The 21,458-nt window shown below is 48.8% G+C and overlaps 1 protein-coding gene across 3 annotated transcripts in view; it reads left to right on the top strand.

Annotated features, from left to right (window-relative positions):
- LOC135031779 (uncharacterized) overlaps positions 1-21,458 on the top strand; it is a 935,328-nt gene that overhangs the window by 614,524 nt on the left and 299,346 nt on the right. For all 3 annotated transcript variants that reach the window (XM_063954034.1, XM_063954035.1, XM_063954033.1), the window contains exons 24-25: positions 6,670-6,831; positions 7,376-7,539. In XM_063954034.1, the coding sequence (XP_063810104.1) occupies positions 6,670-6,831; positions 7,376-7,539 (326 nt within the window). The remainder of the gene's footprint in view (positions 1-6,669; positions 6,832-7,375; positions 7,540-21,458) is intronic.

Here is a 21,458-nt window from a genome sequence, read left to right as displayed (position 1 = left end):
AACATAATTACACAACCATATACATTAATGCAGTGAATGTCTGATATTCCTGCCCCTCCTCTTAGGGATGGCACTTAGTGCTGTAACAAAATAGTGCAAACTGATTTCTATTTAAAGTACTGCAATTAGTTCATAATATGCAGTTCCTGTTTAATTGTGGACATATAAACATACTTTACTGTGGGAAAGGAGGCTGGTAACCGCTCTGATTTTAACCTCACCAGTGTGAAAGTCTAGCCATCAGGTGTGGATTGGGGACTCAAAGTGAAAACATAAACACATATGGCTGAGGGCAGGCTGTGACAGGTAGGGGGCAGAGGGCGGGATGTGACAGGTAGGGGGCAGAGGGTAGGATGTGACAGGTAGGGGGCAGAGGGCGGGTTGTGACAGGTAGGGGGCAGAGGGCGGGATGTGACAGGTAGGGGCAGAGGGCGGGTTGTGACAGGTAGGGGGCAGAGGGCGGAATGTGACAGGTAGGGGGCAGAGGGCGGGATGTGGCAGGTAGGGGGCGGAGGGCGGGCTGTTAGAGGATATGGGCACGGGCTGTGACAGCTAATGGGCATAAGGTGAACTGTGATAGGTAGGGGATAGAGCGCGGGCTGTGACAGCTATTGGGCAGAGGGCAGACTCTGGGGGTGATTTTGACCTGATTGAATGCTAGGTGTTTTTGCTGCGCTGCGATCAGGTCCGAACTGAGCATGCGTATGCACCGCAATGCACAGGCGCGTCGTACGGGTCTACATCGATGGATTTAACGAAGAATCTATTCGCACTGCTGATGGCAAGGAGAATGACAGGAAGAGGGGGTTAGTGGGTGGCAACTGACCATTTTCAGGGAGTGGTTGGAAAAACGCAGGCGTGTCCAAGCATTTGCAGGTCGGGTGTCTGACGTCAATTCCGGGCCCGGACAGGCTGAAGTGATCGCAGCGGCTGAGTAAGTTCTGGGCAACTCAGAAACTGCACAAAACTGTTTTGTCCCGCTCGGCTGCACAAGCGATCGTACACTTGCAAAGCGAAAATACACTCCCCTATAGGCGGCGACTATCTGATCGCTGCGCTGCAAAAAATAGCTAGCGAGCGATCAGGTCTGAATTAGGCCCTCTGATAGGTAGGGGATAGAGCGTGCACTGTGACAGCTATTGGGTAGAGGGCAAACTGTGACAGGTAGGGGATAGAACATGGACTGTGGCAGCTAGTGGACAGAGGGCGGATTGTGACAAGTAGAGAACAGAGCGTGGGGACAGAGGGTGGGTTGTGACTGATAGGGGGATAGAGTACGGGCTGTAGTAGGTAAAGTGCAGGCTGTTCAGAGTCTTCCAGTGCCTGGCTGACAGCACAGCACGCTGTGTGGTGGGGGCAAGGGGGGAGGAACATGGATGGGATGGAGGAGCAAGGTGGGGGGTATTTGGGAACAAGGGGAGAGAAGAAGAAAGGGCTGTGGAGCTGGAAGGGGAAGGCTTCTTACCCTCAGTAATTGTTTGGCAGGTGCTGCCCTCCATCTGTCTGATGTGGCTGCAACCCGTAGTAGCTGCAACTCTTCCTCTGTACATCCCTGTCCCTGCATCTAGAAGTAGATGGCACATACAGTGCCAGTGGGGAAGCCTGGAGAGGAAGACCGCGCGGGAAGCTGTGCAAGTACAGAGGCACCAGGTTGGAGGTTGTGCCTACCTGCAGAGCTGCCCGTACTGGGTCCTAGTGCCCACCGACTACTGTCTGTAGGTAACAGATGCAGCGCAAAGCGTGCCTCTAATGCTATCGGACAGAATTTGGTGTGACTTATTTCCATAGTGGGGAAATCGAGTCCAGGTTGCAGCAGGGGGGCATGGTCCAGGCTGCCCGGCGTCCTCCCCACTCTGGCGCCTTAAGGTGTGTACACACAGTGAGATATTTGCTTGCAATTTTGACTATATAGTCAAAATTGCAAAAAAAGTTAGTGCAGATCGCAAGGTGAAAGTCACCTTGCAATTCCGATGCGATGCCAATGCACGGTCCCGTGAGGTCGGATTCGCAAGCCTAGATAGACTCTGCAGGCAAGTCAATTTTGACTATCTCGTAGAAAAGATAGTCAAAACTGACACTTAGCCAAAATCCCACATAGTCAATATCGCAAGCACAGTCATCTAGGCTTGCAATACCGACCACAGTCCCTATTGCACAGCGAGAATCGGGCATAGCCCAAATCTCACCGTGTGTACACACCTTAACTCTGTTGCGAATGCAGCGTGATGGTCGCGCTGGCCCTGACAACACTCCTATTACCCCCATACAGTATTGCTATATCAGCTTCAATGTAAAATACCTTCATTATTAATAATACAACCCCCCATTCAAATTAACATACACACCCACAGATGAGAATGACAGTAATCCACCCACATCCCCAGATCCAGAGCCGGATTAGGGCAGGGGCTAGAGGGGCTGCCGTCCCGGGGCCCTCACACATTAGGATCCCTCACCCTATGTTTTGTATGAGTCTTTCATCAGCGGCTCAGCTGTTCAATAACAGCGACCGCCGAGGAGCTCCTGTACAGTCAGTCACGCAGGACAGGGAAATCTTGCAAGGCAGTGACTGCAAGCCGCCGGACAGCCTGCGCTCCAAACTGCACTCTTAAGTGGAGGTATGTGTGTGCATATATGTGTATGTATGTATGTATGTATGTATGTATGTGGGTGTGTGTATGTGTGTGCGTGCGCATGGCCTCGGGAGGGGGAGCGAAACTGTGCCAGAAATCATAGGTGGGGCCCCCCACAATCTACGTTGCCCTGGGCCCCACCGCCACCCTTAATCCGGCCCTGCCCGGACCTCATTAATCCACACATTGCTCTCCCCATGCATTTACCTCACTGTGAAGAAAGCTGCCTGGTCTCCTCTGATCTCTCTGTACACTGCGGAGCTCCAAAGGAGGAAGAGCGAGCCGGAGGGGACACACAGAAGCTGGAAGACAGGGGAAGGATGGGGCAGGGACTAGGGGATGTGATTAGGGACAGGTAGAAGAAGGACAGATGATGGAAAGGGGCGGATACTCACGGAGGAAAAGGGGCGGGGCTTAAAACCTAAGAGGAAGCTGAGACATTCCTCACGTCACAGTAGTGGCCAGCCTAATAAATACAGCAATCATGTGACCTGCTGGGCGACCTGGGGGGGAGGTTAATTATATCATCGTGGTCAGTCCTCACCCCTCCGAACGCAGCCCGCCAAGCCCCGCCCCTTACAGAAAGGGGCGGAGTCATGACGCTGAAGCAGAAGGAGAGCATCGGGGAATTACTCTGATCCCCAGCCCCTGTCCGAGCCTGTGCTCTGCTGATGGCAGACAGAAATCTGATGCTGCTGGGGATGGAGGAGCAGCCGGATGAGGGCCTCCCTCCTATGTGTAAGGGCCGGGTCAGACAGCTGAGGGGACTGGCTGCAGGTATACTGTGCACAGAGGCCGCTCCTGCCCTGACTGCCCACCAGCAATCACCAAAGTCCACACCGTCGCCGCCGCCACTAGGGTGCTGCGACCACTCCTGCTGCTCTGTCTGAGGGCCGGGCAGGAGAGCCTCTCCTGCACCTCGGTCCAACTCTGGTAAGCCCCGCCCTCACACAAAAGAGGGCGTGGCTACGAACCAGTGGGGCCTACCGGTGATCTCCCCGGTGGCCCAGTCCGAGCCTGCATACAATATACGTTACTGTGATCTGAATAGACCACAATAACAAGGTACCAATCACTGAATGTATATCCATAGCATATTAATACAGTGCTAACTAACAGTACTCAGGGAATACTCTTACCAATTCCATATAGGAATAATAATTTGTCCTGTGTATACATGGAATAAGCTTTGTGCTAGTATACTTAACACAGCAAGACCTATTAATATTGAGAACATTGAGTCAGCATTACTATTTATTCTGTAAATACAGATAATTGAGAGAGAGAAAATAGATACAAGACAAGTGTGTTCTTTCTTTTTGTTTTTTTTTTGTATAATCTTTATTTGTATTTTCACAATATCACTTTAACAACACTATTTCATTTTCAAACACAACTACACAATATTTCGCAAGCTTTTAATAAAAGGAGATTTATGGTAGACTTACCATTGTTAAATCTCTTTCTGCGAGGTACATTGGTTCCACAAAGAAACATCGGGTGTAGAGATGGATCTTGATCCAGGCACCAACAGGCTAAAGCTTTAGACTGTCCCAGGATGCACTTGGGCCTCCTCTATAACCCTGCAACCAGGCACTGTGAGCTCAGTTTCGTTAACCAGTCCAATGCAGGAGCAGGTAAAAGAGAAGGTAGATGTTAGTCACATAGAACCACGTTCTCACAACAGGAGAAGGGACTAGCGGCTAATGCCATACAAACCCATAGAAGCTAGGTGCGTCAGGGTGGGTGCCCTGTGGAACCAATGTACCTCACAGAAAGAGATTTAACAATGGTAAGTCTACCATAAATCTCCTTTTCTCAGCGGGGTACATTGGTTTCCACAAGGAAACATCGAGAATGTCCTAAAGCAGTTCCTCGTGGGAGGGGACGCGCCATAGCGGGTATGAGAACCTGGCGTTCAAAGGAAGCATCCTTGGAGGCGGAAGTATCGAAGGCATAGAACCTAATGAACGTGTTCACTGAGAACCATGTAGCCGCCTTGCACAATTGTTCAGCGGACGCACCTCGGGCCACCCATGAAGGTCCAACAGACCGAGTAGAATGGGTTTTAATCGCAGCAGGAGCTGGGAGACCAGCCTGCTCATAGGCTTGTGCAATCACCGTTCTAATCCATCTGGCCAAGGTTTGCTTATTCGCAGGCTAGCCACGTTTGTGAAAACCAAAAAGTACAAAAAGGGTATCTGACCTCTTGATAGAGGCAGTCATCTCCACATATACACGGAGAGCTCGTACCACATCCAAAGACTGCTCTTTGAAGGACAAACCAGAAGAGACAAAGGGCGGAACCACAATCTCTTGGTTAAGGTGAAAAGATGACACCACCTTAGGTAAATAACCCAGGCGAGTTCTAAGAACTGCCCGGTCCCGGTGAAATATCAGGAAGGGTGGACGACAGGACAAAGCGCCTAGGTCTGACACCCTCCTAGCAGAGGTGATAGCCAGTTGGAACAGGACCTTAACCGTAAGCCATTTAAGGTCCACTTACTCAAGAGGTTCAAATGGAGACTCTTGCAGGGCATTCAGGACAACAGACAAATCCCATAGAGCCACAGGAGGGACATAGGGAGGCTGAATCTGTAACACACCCTGAGTGAAAGTATGAACGTCAGGAATAGACGCAATTTTCCACTGAAACCACACCAACAAGGCAGAGATATGAACCTTGAAGGAGGCCAGACGAAGGCCTAAATCCAGGCCTTGTTGTAGAAAAGTCAGAAGTCTGGAAGTACTGAATTTGTATGCATCGTAATTCTTAGCAGCACACCAGGTGAAGTAATAATTCCAGACCCTGTAATAAATCCGTGCAGATGCCAGTTTGTGGGCCTTCAGAATACTTTGGATAACTGCCTCAGAGAATCCTTTGGCCCTCAGGAGTGAAGCTTTAAGAGCCACACCGTCAAAGCCAGTCTGGCCAGTTCCGGGTAGACACAGGGCCCTGAAACAGGAGGTCTGGGCGTTGAGGAAGTAGAAGAGGATGCTCTGTTGACAGACCCTGCAGGTCTGAGTACCAATGCCTTCTTGGCCATGCTGGAGCGATTAGAAGTAGTAATCCTCCTTCTTGTTTGAACTTCCGCAGTACTCCGGGCAGGAGTGACACTGGAGGGAACATGTATGGCAGCCAAAAGTTCCATGGAATTGCCAGTGCATCCACGAACGCTGTTTAAGGATCCCTGGTTCTTGGTCCGAAGACTGGAACTTTGTGATTGTGTCAAGATGCCATTAGGTCTACATCTGGTAGGCCCCACTTGTCCACTAGGAGTTTAAAGACTTCCTGATATAGACTCCACTCTCCGGCGTGCACGTCCTGACGCTTGAGGAAATCCGCTTCCCAGTTGAGGACTCCCGGAATGAACACTGCCGATATTGCTGGCAGATGGCGTTCCGGATTTTTGACACTTCCATCATTGCCATTGCCATATAAACACAATTTACTTAATTTAATATATTTTCGAAACTTCTCAATAGGAATCTTTTGACCTAGGGGTGCAGTGAGAAAAATTCTGATATTTCAAAAAAGTTTGGGAACCACTGCCGTAGCACATAGTGCTTGAATATGCTCTGCATACTGCACTTCTGGGCTACAACATCATAGAGGTTCTATGACAGAGCCCAGAGCCATGAGCTTTAAGGAAAAGGTGTTACAATTTTTGTAACGTTGTTCCAGGAAGTTCCACCACTGATATAGCAGGTTTTTGTGCACCCCATATCACATACATTGCCAGTAACGTTATGCACTCCCTTGAGTCTGACCACCAGTAATGAGTTTGTAAAAGCCAGTTACTAAATACAACATTTACAGAACAGAGGAGATTTCACAGTGATCAATGGGTGTGTTTGCCACTGTAGTCAATAGGCAAAAATGAAATACAACTAGCTGTTCGACACAAAATAATCAAAAACAGGAATTGGATGGCTTTCAGCTGCTTGTTTTGGTTTTAGCCTTATGCATTCGGGGGACTGTTTTGTAGATATATCTATCTTCAGTTATTTACATTCGACTTTTTTTTATTTTCAGTGCAAGAAAATCAGTTGAATGACTGGTATGAGAAAAGAATAGGAGTTCATAAGTCTTCTATGTTACATCCGTCCTTGAATTATTGTAACATTCATCACGTATCACGATACCGCCAGCATATTGGTCTCCGCATCCAAATCAAACAAGCATTTGGACTGGAAGGTGACAGCAACTATAAGTTACATTGCAGTGTTTTGTGTTGTAATCATACTTAAAATGTGTCTGACATACTGTATTACAATTAATGGAAACTTGTATCAATACAGTTCACACTATTATACATTTTTCAATCATGTACTTAACATAAGTGATATATTTTTTAGTCACTATCACTTTTACCTTTTAACACTTTAGAAATTGTTTTAATTACAGAGCCCTGGTAATTATTTAAACAGGATATATGCATTACTTGTTGAGTAATTCTGGGTAACAAATTCCTGTTTGTTCACTAAATTGAAATCTTATTTGAAGTATACATTAGTTCCCATTAACCTTTAAGGATGAGAAAGCCAAATGATGTTTGCCTTATACATAGGCTTTGCCTGCAACATGTGCATGATAGCTATTTTTGGTCATTACCATCATGTGATTGGCTCACAAAGCTTGGCATAATTATAATTAAACCAGAACAATAGTTTATTGTTTCATGCACTAACTTTAATTGTCCTTCCACTCTTTTGTTTCCCTGGCACTGATATTTAAACAGTGGAAGGTCTTTACATCAATGCCTTTGCTAGAATACTAAAGGGAGCCCAGAGTAGCAAACTGGCAGAGTTACCACAACACTGGGGAGGAGAGGAGAAGCTACTGACACGCCAGCATGACTTCACAAGTCTGCAGAGATCACCCAGGTGGACTGATACTTCTGTGGTAGGTGACATCATTATCTCAAAAAGACTTTTCATTATTACACATACAGTACAATTCTATATGGCTTGGTCTACATCCATTTCTACATTATCTCAATTCACTTTTCTGTTTCTAAAAGCTTTTTTTTTGTTTTAAATACTTTAAAATCAGTTGAAGAAGCACTTTATAAGGCAAAATCTATGTTTACCCACACATTAACTATTCACAGGGAATGTGTTTAGAGTCGGCACTGTGCTAGGCATTGGGAATATATATATATATATATATATATATTTTTTTTTTTACATTTATTTATTTTTCTTTTTAAGAAAAAAATGGTATATTGAAATATTAAAACACAGACAAAAAATCATAACTGTGGACAAATAAAATTAACGCTATACAGACTGCACGATAGTCTTGTAGAGAGTCTTGTAGGCGGGACTCCTTGCGCGATGAAAAATGGGCATGGCCTAATGAAAAGGGGCCGTGGCTTCACGTGGATGACGCAATCGTGAGCCTCGCCTCCAATTTTCAGCACAGTTGGGGCACGGCCAGCGCTCTGTGAGCTACTGGCCATGCACCCAGTCCCGCTGGCTCACTGGAATAGACGCTGTGCGCTTGCATACAGCGTCTATTCACAGCTGCTCTGCTATGAACTGAGCAGAGCAACGAGTTATAGGGAGGGACAGCGGGACAGACCCCAAAAAACGGGACTGTGATATATGATATAAGTGTGATGCATTTCACCGATACTTCCCTTCACAAGTAATAATACATGTGGCTTCCTTGTACCTCCTTCCCACTATAATAAAATAGGATTTTAATACCTACCGGTAAATCCTTTTCTCGTAGTCCATAAGGGATATTGGAGGAAACTAGTACGATGGGTATAGACGGGGTCCAAAGGAACCAGTGCACTTTAAAATTCTTCAACTGGGTGTGCTGGCTCCTCCCCTCTATGCCCCCTCCCACAGGCAGTTATAAGTAAAAATGTGCCCGAAGGAGAAAGGACATCTATGAGAGAAGGAACATGATAACAGAAAAGGTGGTGAGATTTACACACCAGCACACCACTAACATACAACAACCAGCAACATCAACAGTAGCAGCTGAACAGGTAACTATAGAAGAAGAACCTGCAGAAAAGTCCACGCACTGAGGCGGGCGCCCAATATCCCTTATGGACTACGAGAAAAGGATTTACCAGTAGGTATTAAAATCCTATTTTCTCTAGCATCCATAAGGGATATTGGGGGAAACTAGTACGATGGGGACGTCCCAAAGCTTCCAGAATGGGCGGGAACGTGCGGAGACTGCTGCAGCACCACCGCCTGCCCAAACTGGGTATCCTCTTTGTCCAGGGTATCAAATTTGTAGAACTTCACAAAAGTGTTCTTCCCCGACCAGGTAGCCGCTCGGCATAGTTGCAAGGCCGAGACTCCACGGACAGCCGCCCAGGAAGAGCCCACTGATCTTGTAGAGTGGGCCTTTAGAGACTTAGGAACAGGTAAGGCTCCCGACACATAGGCCTGTTGGATAGTAAGCATAATCCAATGAGCAATTGACTGCGCATCATAGAGCACGAACAAGGAATCTGTTTTTCTGACCCGAACTGTGCGCTTGACATAGATCTTCAAGGCACGCACAGCATCCAATGTCTCCGGAGGAGCAGAAGCGTCAGAACTGGACGGAACCACAATAGGCTGATTCAGATGAAATGCAGAGAAAACCTTCGGCAGGAACTGCTGTCTAGTCCGGAGCTCCGCTCTGTTCTCATAAAAGACCATGGAGTCATTCCGAGTTGTTCGCTCGTTGCCGATTTTCGCTATACTGCGATTAGTCGCTTACTGCACATGCGCAAGGTTCGCAGAGCGCATGCGCTTAGTTATTTTACACAAAAGTTAGGTATTTTACTCACGGCATAACGAGGATTTTTCATCGTTCTGGTGATCGTAGTGTGATTGACAGGAAGTGGGTGTTTCTGGGCGGAAACTGGACGTTTTCTGGGAGTGTGCGAAAAAACGCTGGCGTTTCTGGGAAAAACGCGGGAGTGTCTGAAGAAACGGGGGAGTGTCTGGGCGAACGCTGGGTGTGTTTGTGACGTTAAACCAGGAACGAAACTGACTGAACTGATCGCAATGGCTGAGTAAGTCTCGAGCTACTCAGAAACTGCTAAGAAATTTCTATTCGCAATTCTGCTAAACTTTCGTTCGCAATTCTGCTAAGCTAAGATACACTCCCAGAGGGCGGCGGCTTAGCGTGTGCAATGCTGCTAAAAGCAGCTAGCGAGCGAACAACTCGGAATGAGGGCAGAAGTACAGACTTTTACACGATAAGGCCCCCAATTCTGAAACATGTCGAGTAGAAGCCAGGGCCAGTAACATCACCGTCTTCCATGTGAGGTACTTGTCTTCTACCGCCATCAGAGGTTCAAACCAGGAGGACTGTAGAAATGCCAACACCACATCCAAATCCCAGGGTGACATAGGCGGCACAAAAGGTGGTTGTATGTGGAGCACCCCTTGCAAGGAGGGCTGAGCTTCAGGCAACACTGCAAATTTCTTCTGGAACAAAAAATGGAGAGGGCTGAAATCTGGACTTTAATGGAACCCAGACGTAAGCCACACCAGCCTGCAGGAAACGTAGGCAACGTCCCAAGTGAAATACTGCAGGCGGATACGAGCGTTCCTCGCACCAAGAGACATATCTCCCCCAGATATGATGATAGTGTTTTGACGTCACAGGTTTTCTGGCCTAAACCATGGTAGTAATAACCTTTTTGGAAAGGCCCTTGTGAGCTAGGATGTTCCGCTCAACCTCCATGCCGTCAAACGAAGTCGCTGTAAGTCCGGGTAGACGAACAGTCCTTGTTGAAGAAGACCTCTTCTTAGTGGTAGAGGCCAAGGGTTTTTGACGGACATGTACAGAAGATCCGCGTACCACACCCTCTGAGGCTATCCGGGTCAATCAGAATTGCCTGGACACCTTGATTCCTGATTCGCTTTAGCACCCTTGGGAGCAATGGAATTGGAGGAAACAGGTAGACCAGCCAGTATGGCCAAGGCGACGCCAGTGCGTCCACTGCCCTTGCCTGAGGGTCCCTGGTCCGTGAGCAATACCAGGGAAGTTTCTTGTTGAGACGAGAAGCCATCATGTTTATTTGTGGGCAACCCCACCGGTTGATGATCTGTTGGAACACCAGATGATGGAGCCCCCACTCCCCCGAGTGGAGATCGTGACGACTCAGGAAGTCCGCCTCCAAGTTGTCCACACCCGGAATGAAGATTGCTGACATTCCTCTTGCATTTCATTCCACCGAGAGGAGTATCTTTGACACCTCTCGCATGCAGGCTCTGCTTTTTGTCCCTCCTTGACGATTGATATACGCCACTGCTGTGGCGTTGTCCAACTGTACCTGGATCGCGTGATCCTTGAGCAGAGGAGAGGCCTGAAGCAGAGCATTGTAGATCGCCTGAAGTTCCAGAATGTTGATCAGAAGGAGGGCCTCGTGGGCTGACCACCTGCCCTGGAACTGCGCCCCGTGGGTGACAGCTCCACATCCCCGCAGACTTGCATCCGTCGTGAGGAGGGTTCAATCCTGTATCCCAAAACTCCGTCCTTCTAGGAGATTGGAGGACTGTAGCCACCACAGGAGGGAAATCTTGGCCTGAGGTGACAGCTGAATCATTCGGTGCATCTGGAAATGCGAACCGGACCACTTGCTCAGGAGATGCAATTGATATGTTCTGGCATGGAACCTTCCATACTGGATCGCCTCGTATGAGGCAACCATTTTTCTTAGCAATCTTATGCAGAGATGGATGGACACTCAAGTAGACCAGAGCACCATGCGGACCATCTCATGAAGTGTTTTCGCCTTGTCCTCTGGTAGAAACACCTTCTGGGCCACAGTATCCAGCAACATCCCCAGGAACAGGAGCCTCTGAGTTGGCTCCAGGTGGGACTTCTGCAAGTTGAGGATCCACCCATGGTCTGATCATCACCTTTGTGAATACCCTCAGGGCTGTGGACAGTCTGAAGGGTAGTGCCTAAAATTGGAAGTGATTGTCCAGTAGGGCAAACCGCAGGTATGCCTGATGAGGCAGCCAAATCGGAATATGGAGATAGGTGTCCTTGATATCCAAGAAGACCATAAATTCCCATTATTCCAGGCCCACAATCACTGCTCGCAGGGATTCCATCTTGAACTTGAACACCTTCAAGTAAGGATTCAAGGATTTGAGATTCAAAATGGGTCTGACCGAACCATCCGGTTTCGGCACCACAAAGAGGTTTGAGTAAAACCCCGTGCCGCATTGCGGTAGTGGTACTGGAACAATGACGTGGGACTGAACCAACTTTTGGATTGCCTGTTGTAATGTAACTTGCATATCCTCCAAAGTTGGTAGGCTTGATTTGAAAATCGTTGAGGGGGAGTACTGTCGAACTCCAGCTTGTAGCCCTGAGAAACGAGATCTCTGACCCAGGTATCCTGGCAGGAAGTCTTCCAGATGCGGCTGAAGTGACATAGTCGAGCTCCGACCTCGAGATCGAGGGTGGGTGGGCACCGTCATGCTGAGGCCTTAGTGGAAGCAGAACCGGTGGACTGTTCCTGAGAACTGGTGCTTGCAGGTTTTCTGTACTTACCTCTGGTGCCTCTAGCCACAGTGGAGGCACCACTGGCCTTAGATTGAAATCTGTGAGACCGAAAGGACTGGACAGATGGCCCCGGATAGGAGCGTCTCGCCGGCGGGGCACCCCAGAGGGGAGAAATATGGATTTCCCAGCCGTAACTTTGGAAATCCAGGTATCCAATTCGACCCCAAAAAGCTATTCCCCAGAAAAGGGGAGGGATTCCACATTACATTTGGATTCTGCATCCGCAATCCACCGACGCAATCACAAGGCCCTGTGCACCGACACTGCCATGGCAGAAGTCCGAGCATTAACTTTCCCCATCTCCTTGAGCGAATCACAGAGGACTCGGGTAGTGTCCTGAATGTGTTTCAGGAGGGTTACCATAGTAACTAAGGGCATATCCCCCGAGAGGCCCCCCTGAATCTGAGTGGCCCAAGAATGAATGGCATGGGTCATCCAACAATCCGCAATGGCAGGTCTTTGTGATATACCGGCTACTGTGTATATACATTTTAGTGTAGTCTCTATCTTCCTATCCCCAGGATCCTTTATGGTAAAGGAGCCTGGGCCAGGCAGCACTGCCTTTTTCTCTTACGTCCTAGAGGATGCTGGGGACTCCGTAAGTACCATGGGGAATAGACGGGCTCCGCAGGAGACATGGACACTATAAAGAAACTTTAGAATGGGTGTGCACTGGCTCCTCCCTCCATGCCCCTCCTCCAGACCTCAGTTAGATCCTGTGCCCAGAGGAGACTGGGTGCTTTCAGGGGAGCTCTCCTGAGTTTCTCTGTAAAAAATAATTTTGTTAGGTTTTTTATTTTCAGGGAGTCCTACTGGCAACAGGCTCCCTGCGTCGTGTGACTGAGGAGAGAGAAGCAGACCTACTTCAGTGATAGGCTCTGCTTCTTAGGCTACTGGACACCATTAGCTCCAGAGGGATCGGAACGCAGGTCTCACCCTAGCCGTTTGTCCCAGAGCCGCGCCGCTGTCCTCCTTGCAGAGCCGGAATATAGAAGCCGGGTGAGTATACGAAGAAAGAAGACTTCACAGGCGGCAGAAGACTTCGGTTCTTCACTGAGGTAACGCTGCGCGCCATTGCTCCCACACACACACACACGATACAGGCACGGATGGGTGCAGGGCGCAGGGGGGGGCGCACTGGGCAGCAATAATCCTCTTGGCTGGCATAAATAATTGTATATTAAGCTGTGGCATTATTATATACAATCCCCCGCCAGGATTTTTGTATTTTGAGCCGGACCGAAGCCCGCCGCTGAGGGGGCGGAGCTTGATCCCACAGCACTAACCAGCGCCATTTTCTCCACAGCACGCTGCTGAGAAGCTGGCTCCCCGGACTCTCCCCTGCTGAACACGGTGACAGAGGGCTTAAAAGGAGGGAGGGGGCACATAATTTTGGCTCAGTCAGTATATATAAAAAAGCGCTATATATATATATATATATATATATATCTGGGAATTGTGTTTTCCAGGGTCATTGGCGCTGGGTGTGTGCTGGCATACTCTCTCTCTGTCTCTCCAAAGGGCCTTGTTGGGGACCTGTCTCCAGATTAGAGATTTCCCTGAGTGTGTGGGGTGTCGGTACGTGTGTGTCGGCATGTCTGAAGCGGAAGGCTCTTCTAGGGAGGTGGAGCAAATGCGTGTGGTGTCTCCGTCGGCAATGCCGACACCTGATTGGGTGGATATGTGGAATGTTTTAAATGCAAGTGTGAATTTATTACACAAAAGGTTGGACAAAGCGGAGTCCAGGGAAAGTACAGGGAGTCAATCCCTGCCTTTCACTATGTCACAGGGCCCTTCTGGGTCTCAGAAGCGCCCACTATCCCAAGTAGTAGACACTGATACCGACACGGATCCTGACTACAGTGTCGACTACAATGATGCGAGGTTGCAGCCAAAATTGGCGAAAAGTATTCATTATATGATTATTGCAATAAAAGATGTGTTGCATATCACAGATGACCCCTCTGTACCTGACACAAGGGTCCACATGTTTAAAGAAAAGAAACCTGAGGTTACTTTCCCTCCTTCACATGCGCTAAATGAGTTGTTTGAAAGGGCTTGGGAATCTCCAGACAAGAAACTGTAGATTCCCAAAAGGATTCTTATGGCGTATCCTTTCCCGGCAAAGGACAGCATACGGTGGGAATCCTCCCCCAGGGTGGACAAAGCGTTGACGCGCTTATCCAAAAAGGTGGCGCTGCTGTCTCAAGATACCGCAACCCTCAAGTATCCTGCTGATCGCAGGTAGGAGACTACCTTGAAGTCAATATACACACATACTGGTACATTACTCAGACCGGCGATAGCGTCTGCTTGGGTTTGTAGCGCTGTAGCAGCATGGACCGATACCTTGTCTGCTGAAATTGATACACTGGAAAAGGATACCATTTTATTGACCTTGGGTCATATTAAGGATGCTGTCCTATATAATAGAGATGCTCAGAGAGACGTTGGCCTACTGGGTTCCAGAGCCAACGCCATGGCGATTTCTGCTAGGCGAGCCCTGTGAACCCGCCAATGGACCGGTGATGCCGACTCAAAGAGGCATATGGAGGTTTTGTCTTACAAGGGTGAGGACTTATTTGGGGAAGGTCTCACGGACCTGGTTTCCACAGCTACTGCAGGTAAATCCACTTTTTTACCTTATGTTTCCTCACAGCCACAGAAAACGCCACATTATCAGATGCAGTCCTTTCGGTCGCATAAATCCAAAAGAGTACGGGGATCTTCCTTTCTCTCCAGAGGTAAGGGCAGAGGGAAAAAGCTGCCAACTACAGCTAGTTCCCAGGAGCAGAAGTCCTCCCCGGCTTCTACAAAAACCACCGCATGACGCTGGGCCTCCGCTGAGGGAGTCCGCCCCAGTGGGGGAACGTCTTCGACTTTTCAGCCACGTCTGGGTTCAATCACAGGTGGATCCCTGGGCAATAGACATTGTTTCCCAGGGTTACAAGCTGGAATTCGAAGAGGTGCCTCTTCGCCGGTTTTTCAAATCGGCCCTACCAACTTCTTCCCCAGAGAGGGAGGTAGTTTTAAATGCAATTCAAAAACTGTGTCTTCAACAAGTGGTGGTCAAAGTTCCCCTGCTTCAACAGGGGACGGGGTACTACTCAACCCTGTTTGTGGTCCCGAAACCGGAAGGTTCGGTCAGACCCATTCTGAATGTAAAATCCTTAAACCTTTACTTGAAAAGGTTCAAATTCAAGATGGAATCGCTCAGAGCGGTCATCGCCAGCCTGGAGGGGGGGGGGATTATATGGTGTCCCTGGACATAAAAATAAGATTTTACTTACCGATAAATCTATTTCTCGTAGTCCGTAGTGGATGCTGGGAACTCCGTAAGGACCATGGGGAATAGCGGCTCCGCAGGAGACTGGGCACATCTAAAGAAAGCTTTAGGACTAGCTGGTGTGCACTGGCTCCTCCCCCTATGACCCTCCTCCAAGCCTCAGTTAGGATACTGTGCCCGGACGAGCGTACATAATAAGGAAGGATATTGAATCCCGGGTAAGATTCATACCAGCCACACCAATCACACCGTACAACTTGTGATCTGAACCCAGTTAACAGTATGATAACAATGAAGGAGCCTCTGAAAAGATGGCTCACAACAACAATAACCCGATTTAGTTAACAATAACTATGTACAAGTATTGCAGACAATCCGCACTTGGGATGGGCGCCCAGCATCCACTACGGACTACGAGAAATAGATTTATCGGTAAGTAAAATCTTATTTTCTCTGACGTCCTAGTGGATGCTGGGAACTCCGTAAGGACCATGGGGATTATACCAAAGCTCCCAAACGGGCGGGAGAGTGCGGATGACTCTGCAGCACCGAATGAGAGAACTCCAGGTCCTCCTCAGCCAGGGTATCAAATTTGTAGAATTTAGCAAACGTGTTTGCCCCTGACCAAATAGCTGCTCGGCAAAGTTGTAAAGCCGAGACCCCTCGGGCAGCCGCCCAAGATGAGCCCACTTTCCTTGTGGAATGGGCTTTTACAGATTTTGGCTGTGGCAGGCCTGCCACAGAATGTGCAAGCTGAATTGTACTACAAATCCAACGAGCAATAGTCTGCGTAGAAGCAGGAGCACCCAGCTTGTTGGGTGCATACAGGATAAACAGCGAGTCAGATTTTCTGACTCCAGCCGTCCTGGAAACATATATTTTCAGGGCCCTGACAACGTCAAGTAACTTGGAGTCCTCCAAGTCCCTAGTAGCCGCAGGCACCACAACAGGTTGGTTCATGTGAAAAGCAGAAACCACCTTAGGGAGAAATTGAGGACGAGTCCTCAATTCTGCCCTGTCAGAATGAAAAATTAAGTAAGGGCTTTTATATGATAAAAGCCGCCAATTCTGACACACGCCTGGTTGAAGCCAGGGCTAACAGCATCGTCACCTTCCATGTGAGATGATATTTTAAGTCCACAGTGGTGAGTGGTTCAACCAATGTGACTTAAGGAACCTCAAAACAACATTGAGATCCCAAGGTGCCACTGGAGGCACAAAAGGAGGTTGTATATGCAGTACCCCTTTTACAAATGTCTGAACTTCAGGTACTGAAGCCAGTTCTTTCTGGAAGAAAATCGACAGGGCCGAAATTTGAACCTTAATGGACCCTAATTTTAGGCCCATAGACAGTCCTGTCTGCAGGAAATGGAGGAAACGACCTAGTTGAAATTCCTCTGTAGGGGCCTTCTTGGCCTCACATCACGCAACATGTTTTCGCCAAATGCGGTGATAATGTTTTGCGCTTACATCCTTCCTGGCTTTGACCAGGGTAGGGATGACTTAATCTGGAATGCCTTTTTCCTTCAGGATCCGGCGTTCAACCGCCATGCCGTCAAACGCAGCCGCGGTAAGTCTTGGAACAGACAAGGCCCCTGCTGGAGCAGGTCCTTTCTTAGAGGTAGAGGCCACGGGTCTTCCGTGAGCATCTCTTGAAGTTCCGGGTACCAAGTCCTTCTTGGCCAATCCGGAACCACGAGTATCGTTCTTACTCCTCTCCTTCTTATGATTCTCAGTACTTTTGGTATGAGAGGCAGAGGAGGGAACACATACACTGACTGGTACACCACCGGTGTCACCAGAGCGTCCACCGCTATTGCCTGAGGGTCCCTTGACCTTGCGCAATATCTGTCCAGTTTCTTGTTAAGACGGGACGCCATCATGTCCACCTTTGGTTTTTCCCAACGGTTTACAATCAGTTGGAAGACTTCTGGGTGAAGTCCCCACTCCCCCGGGTGGAGGTCGTGTCTGCTGAGGAAGTCTGCTTCCCAGTTGTCCACTCCCGGAATGAACACTGCTGACAGTGCTATCACATGATTTTCCGCCCAGCAGAGAATCCTTGCAGCTTCTGCCATTGCCCTCCTGCTTCTTGTGCCGCCCTGTCTGTTTACGTGGGCGACAGCCGTGATGTTGTCCGACTGGATCAATACCGGTTGACCCTGAAGCAGAGGTTTTGCTTGACTTAGGGCATTGTAAATGGCCCTTAGTTCCAGGATATTTTTGTCTCCAGGCTTGACCATAAGCCCTGGATATTTCTTCCCTGTGTGACTGCTCCCCAGCCTCGCAGGCTGGCATCCGTGGTCACCAGGACCCAGTCCTGAATGCCGAATCTGCGGCCCTCTAGAAGATGAGCACTCTGCAACCACCACAGGAGGGACACCCTTGTCCTTGGTGACAGGGTTATCCGCTGATGCATCTGAAGATGCGACCCGGACCATTTGTCCAGTAGGTTCCACTGGAAAGTTCTTGTGTGGAATCTGCCGAATGGGATTGCTTCGTAGGAAGCCACCATTTTTACCCAGAACCCTTGTGCATTGATGCACTGAAACTTGGTTCGGTTTTAGGAGGTTCCTGACTAGCTCGGATAACTCCCTGGCTTTCTCCTCCGGGAGAAACACCTTCTTTCTGGACTGTGTCCAGGATCATCCCTAGGAACAGAAGACAAGTCGTCGGAACCAGCTGCGATTTTGGAATATTGAGAATCCACTCGTGCTGCCGCAACACTACCTGCGATAGTGCTACACCGACCTCCAACTGTTCTCTGGATCTTACCCTTATCAGGGAATCGTCCAAGTAAAGGATAACTAAAATTCCCTTCCTTCGAAGGAATATCATCATTTCGGTCATTACTTCAGTAAAGACCCGGGGTGCCGTGGACCATCCCTACGGCAGCGTCTGAACTGATAGTGACAGTTCTGTACCATAACCTGAGATACCTTTGGTGAGAAGGGTAAATTTTGACATGAAGGTAAGCATCCTTGATGTCCCGAGACATCATGTAGTCCCCTTCTTCCAGGTTTGCAATCACTGCTCTGAGTGACTCAATTTTGAATTTGAACCTCTGTATGTAAGTGTTCAAAGATTTTAGATTTTAAAATCGGTCTCACCGAGCCGTCTGGCTTCGGTACCACAATAGTGTGGAATAATACCCCGTTCCCTGTTGCAGGAGGGGTACCTTAATTATCACCTGCTGGGAATACAGCTTGTGAATGGCTTCCAAAACTGCCTCCCTGACAGCGGGAGACGTCGGTAAAACAGACTTTTTGGAAACGGCGAGGGGAATACGTCTCGAATTCCAATTTGTACCCCTGAAATATTACCTGAAGGATCCAGGGGTCTACTTGCGAGTGAGCCCACTGCGCACTGAAATTCACTGAGAACGGGCCCCCACCGTGCCTGAACTTGTAAAGCCCTAGCGTCATACTGAGGGCTTGGCAGCGGCGGAAAAGGGTTTCTGTTCCTGGGAACTGGCTGATCTCTGCAGCCATTTTCCTCTCCCTCTGTCACGAGCAGAAAAGAGGAACCCTTTTGTCCGCTTGCCAACCAGGACTGCGCCTGATAAAACGGCGTCTTATTTTGAGAGGCGACCTAGGGTACATCCCCTTTTTTAAGGCAATTCCAAATGCCGTTTGGAATCCCTGACCACTTTACTGGTAGATACAAAGCACTTATACTTGATGCCAGTCGGCAAATATTCCGCTGTGCATCATGCATATATAGAAAAGCATCTTTTAATTGCTCTATAGGCAATAATATACTGTCCTTATCTAGGATATCAATATTTCCAGTCAGGGAATCCGACCACGCCACCCAGCACTGCACATCCAGGCTGAGGCGATTGCTGGTCGCAGTATAACCCAGTATGTGTGTAAATACATTTTAGGATACCCTCCTGCTTTTTATCAGCAGGATCCTTAAGGGCGGCCATCTCAAGAGAGGGTAGAGCCCTTGTTCTTACAATCGTGTGAGCGCCTTATCCCCTGTAGGGGGTGTTTCCCAACGCACCCTAACCACTGGCGGGAAAAGGTATACTGCCAATAACTTTTTAGAATTATCAATTGTTATCGGAGGAAAACCCACGCATCATCACACACCTCATTTTATTTTTCAGATTCAGGAAAACTATAGGAAGTTTTTCCTCACCAAACATAATACCCCTTTTTTGGTGGTATTCATATTATCAGAAAAGTGTAAACATTTTCCATTGCCTCAATCATGCAATGTGTGGCCCTATTGGAAATCACGGTTGTCTCTTCACGTCGACACAGGAGCCAGTATCCGTGTCGGCGTCTGTATCTGAGGTAACGGGCGCTTTAGAGCCCCTGTATGAGACATCTGGACATGCACAAGCTGAGTAGCCGGCTGTCTCATGTCAACCACTGTCTTTTATACAAAGCTGACACTGTCACGCAATTTCAACAGTACATCCACTCAGGTGTCGACCCCCTAGGGGGTGACAACACTATTACAGACACTCTACTCCGTCTCCACATCATTTTTCTCCTCATACATGTCGACACAAAAGTACCGACACACAGCACACACACAGGGAATGCTCTGATAGAGGACAGGACCCACTAGCCCTTTGGGGAGACAGAGGGAGAGTTTGCCAGCACACACCAGAGCGCTATATATATACAGGGATAACCTTATATAAGTGTTTTTTCCCTTTATAGCTGCTGTATTGTTTATACTGCGCCTAATTTGTGCCCCCCTCTCTTTTTTAACCCCTTTCTGTAGTGTAGTGACTGCAGGGGAGAGCCAGGGAGCTTCCCTCCAACTGAGCTGTGAGGGAAAATGGCGCCAGTGTGCTGAGGAGATAGGCTCCGCCCCTTTCTCTGCGTCCTTATCATCCGTTTTTCTATATGTTTTGGCAGGGGTTAAATGCATCCATATAGCCCAGGAGTTATATGTGATGCATTTATTTTAGCCATATAAGGTTTTATCGATTTATTGCGTCTCAGGGCGCTGCCCCCCCAGCGCCCTGCACCCTCAGTGACCGGAGTGTGAAGTGTGCTGAGAGCAATGGCGCACAGCTGCGGTGCTGTGCGCTACCTTATCTGAAGACAGGATCGTCTTCTGCCGCCGATTTCACCGGACCTCTTCGCTCTTCTGGCTCTGTAAGGGGGCCGGCGGCGCGGCTCCGGGACCCATCCAGGCTGAACCTGTGATCGTCCCTCTGGAGCTAATGTCCAGTAGCCTAAGAAACCCGATCCACTCTGCACGCAGGTGAGTCCGTTTCTTCTCCCCTTAGTCCCACGATGCAGTGAGCCTGTTGCCAGCAGGTCTCACTGAAAATAATAAACCTAAACTAAAACTTTCACAAAGAGCTCAGGAGAGCCCCTAGTGTGCACCCTTCTCGTCGGGCACAGAAATCTAACTGAGGCTTGGAGGAGGGTCATAGGGGGAGGAGCCAGTGCACACCAGCTAGTCCTAAAGCTTTCTTTAGATGTGCCCAGTCTCCTGCGGAGCCGCTATTCCCCATGGTCCTTACGGAGTTCCCAGCATCCACTAGGACGTCAGAGAAAGATGCATACCTTCATGTCCCCATTTATCCTCCTCATCAGGCGTTCCTGAGATTTGCTGTACAGGATTGTCATTACCAATTTCAGACGTTGCCGTTTGGGCTTTCCACGGCCACGAGTCACAATTATCCCGTACTTGGACGATCTCCTGATAAAAGCGAGATCGAGAGAACAGTTGCTGCACAGCGTATCACTCTCCCTGAGGGTGTTGCAGCAGCACGGCTGGATTCTCAATCTACCAAAGTCACAGTTGGTTCCAACAACCCGATTGCCTTTCTTAGGCATGATTCTGGACACGGAACAAAAGAGGGTTTTTCTCCCGTTGGAAAAGGCCCAGGAACTCCAGAACTTGGTCAGGGACCTGTTAAAGCCAAAAAGGGTGTCGGTCCATCAATGCACTCGAGTTCTGGGAAAGATGGTGGCGTCTTACGAGGCCATTCCCTACGGCAGGTTCCATGCGAGGACCT

Source organism: Pseudophryne corroboree, chromosome 2 (assembly GCF_028390025.1).
Source record: "Pseudophryne corroboree isolate aPseCor3 chromosome 2, aPseCor3.hap2, whole genome shotgun sequence".
Taxonomy (NCBI): domain Eukaryota; kingdom Metazoa; phylum Chordata; class Amphibia; order Anura; family Myobatrachidae; genus Pseudophryne; species Pseudophryne corroboree.
The sequence above is the reverse complement of the archived record's forward strand: the minus strand, read 5'-3'. Positions and strand labels throughout refer to the sequence as shown.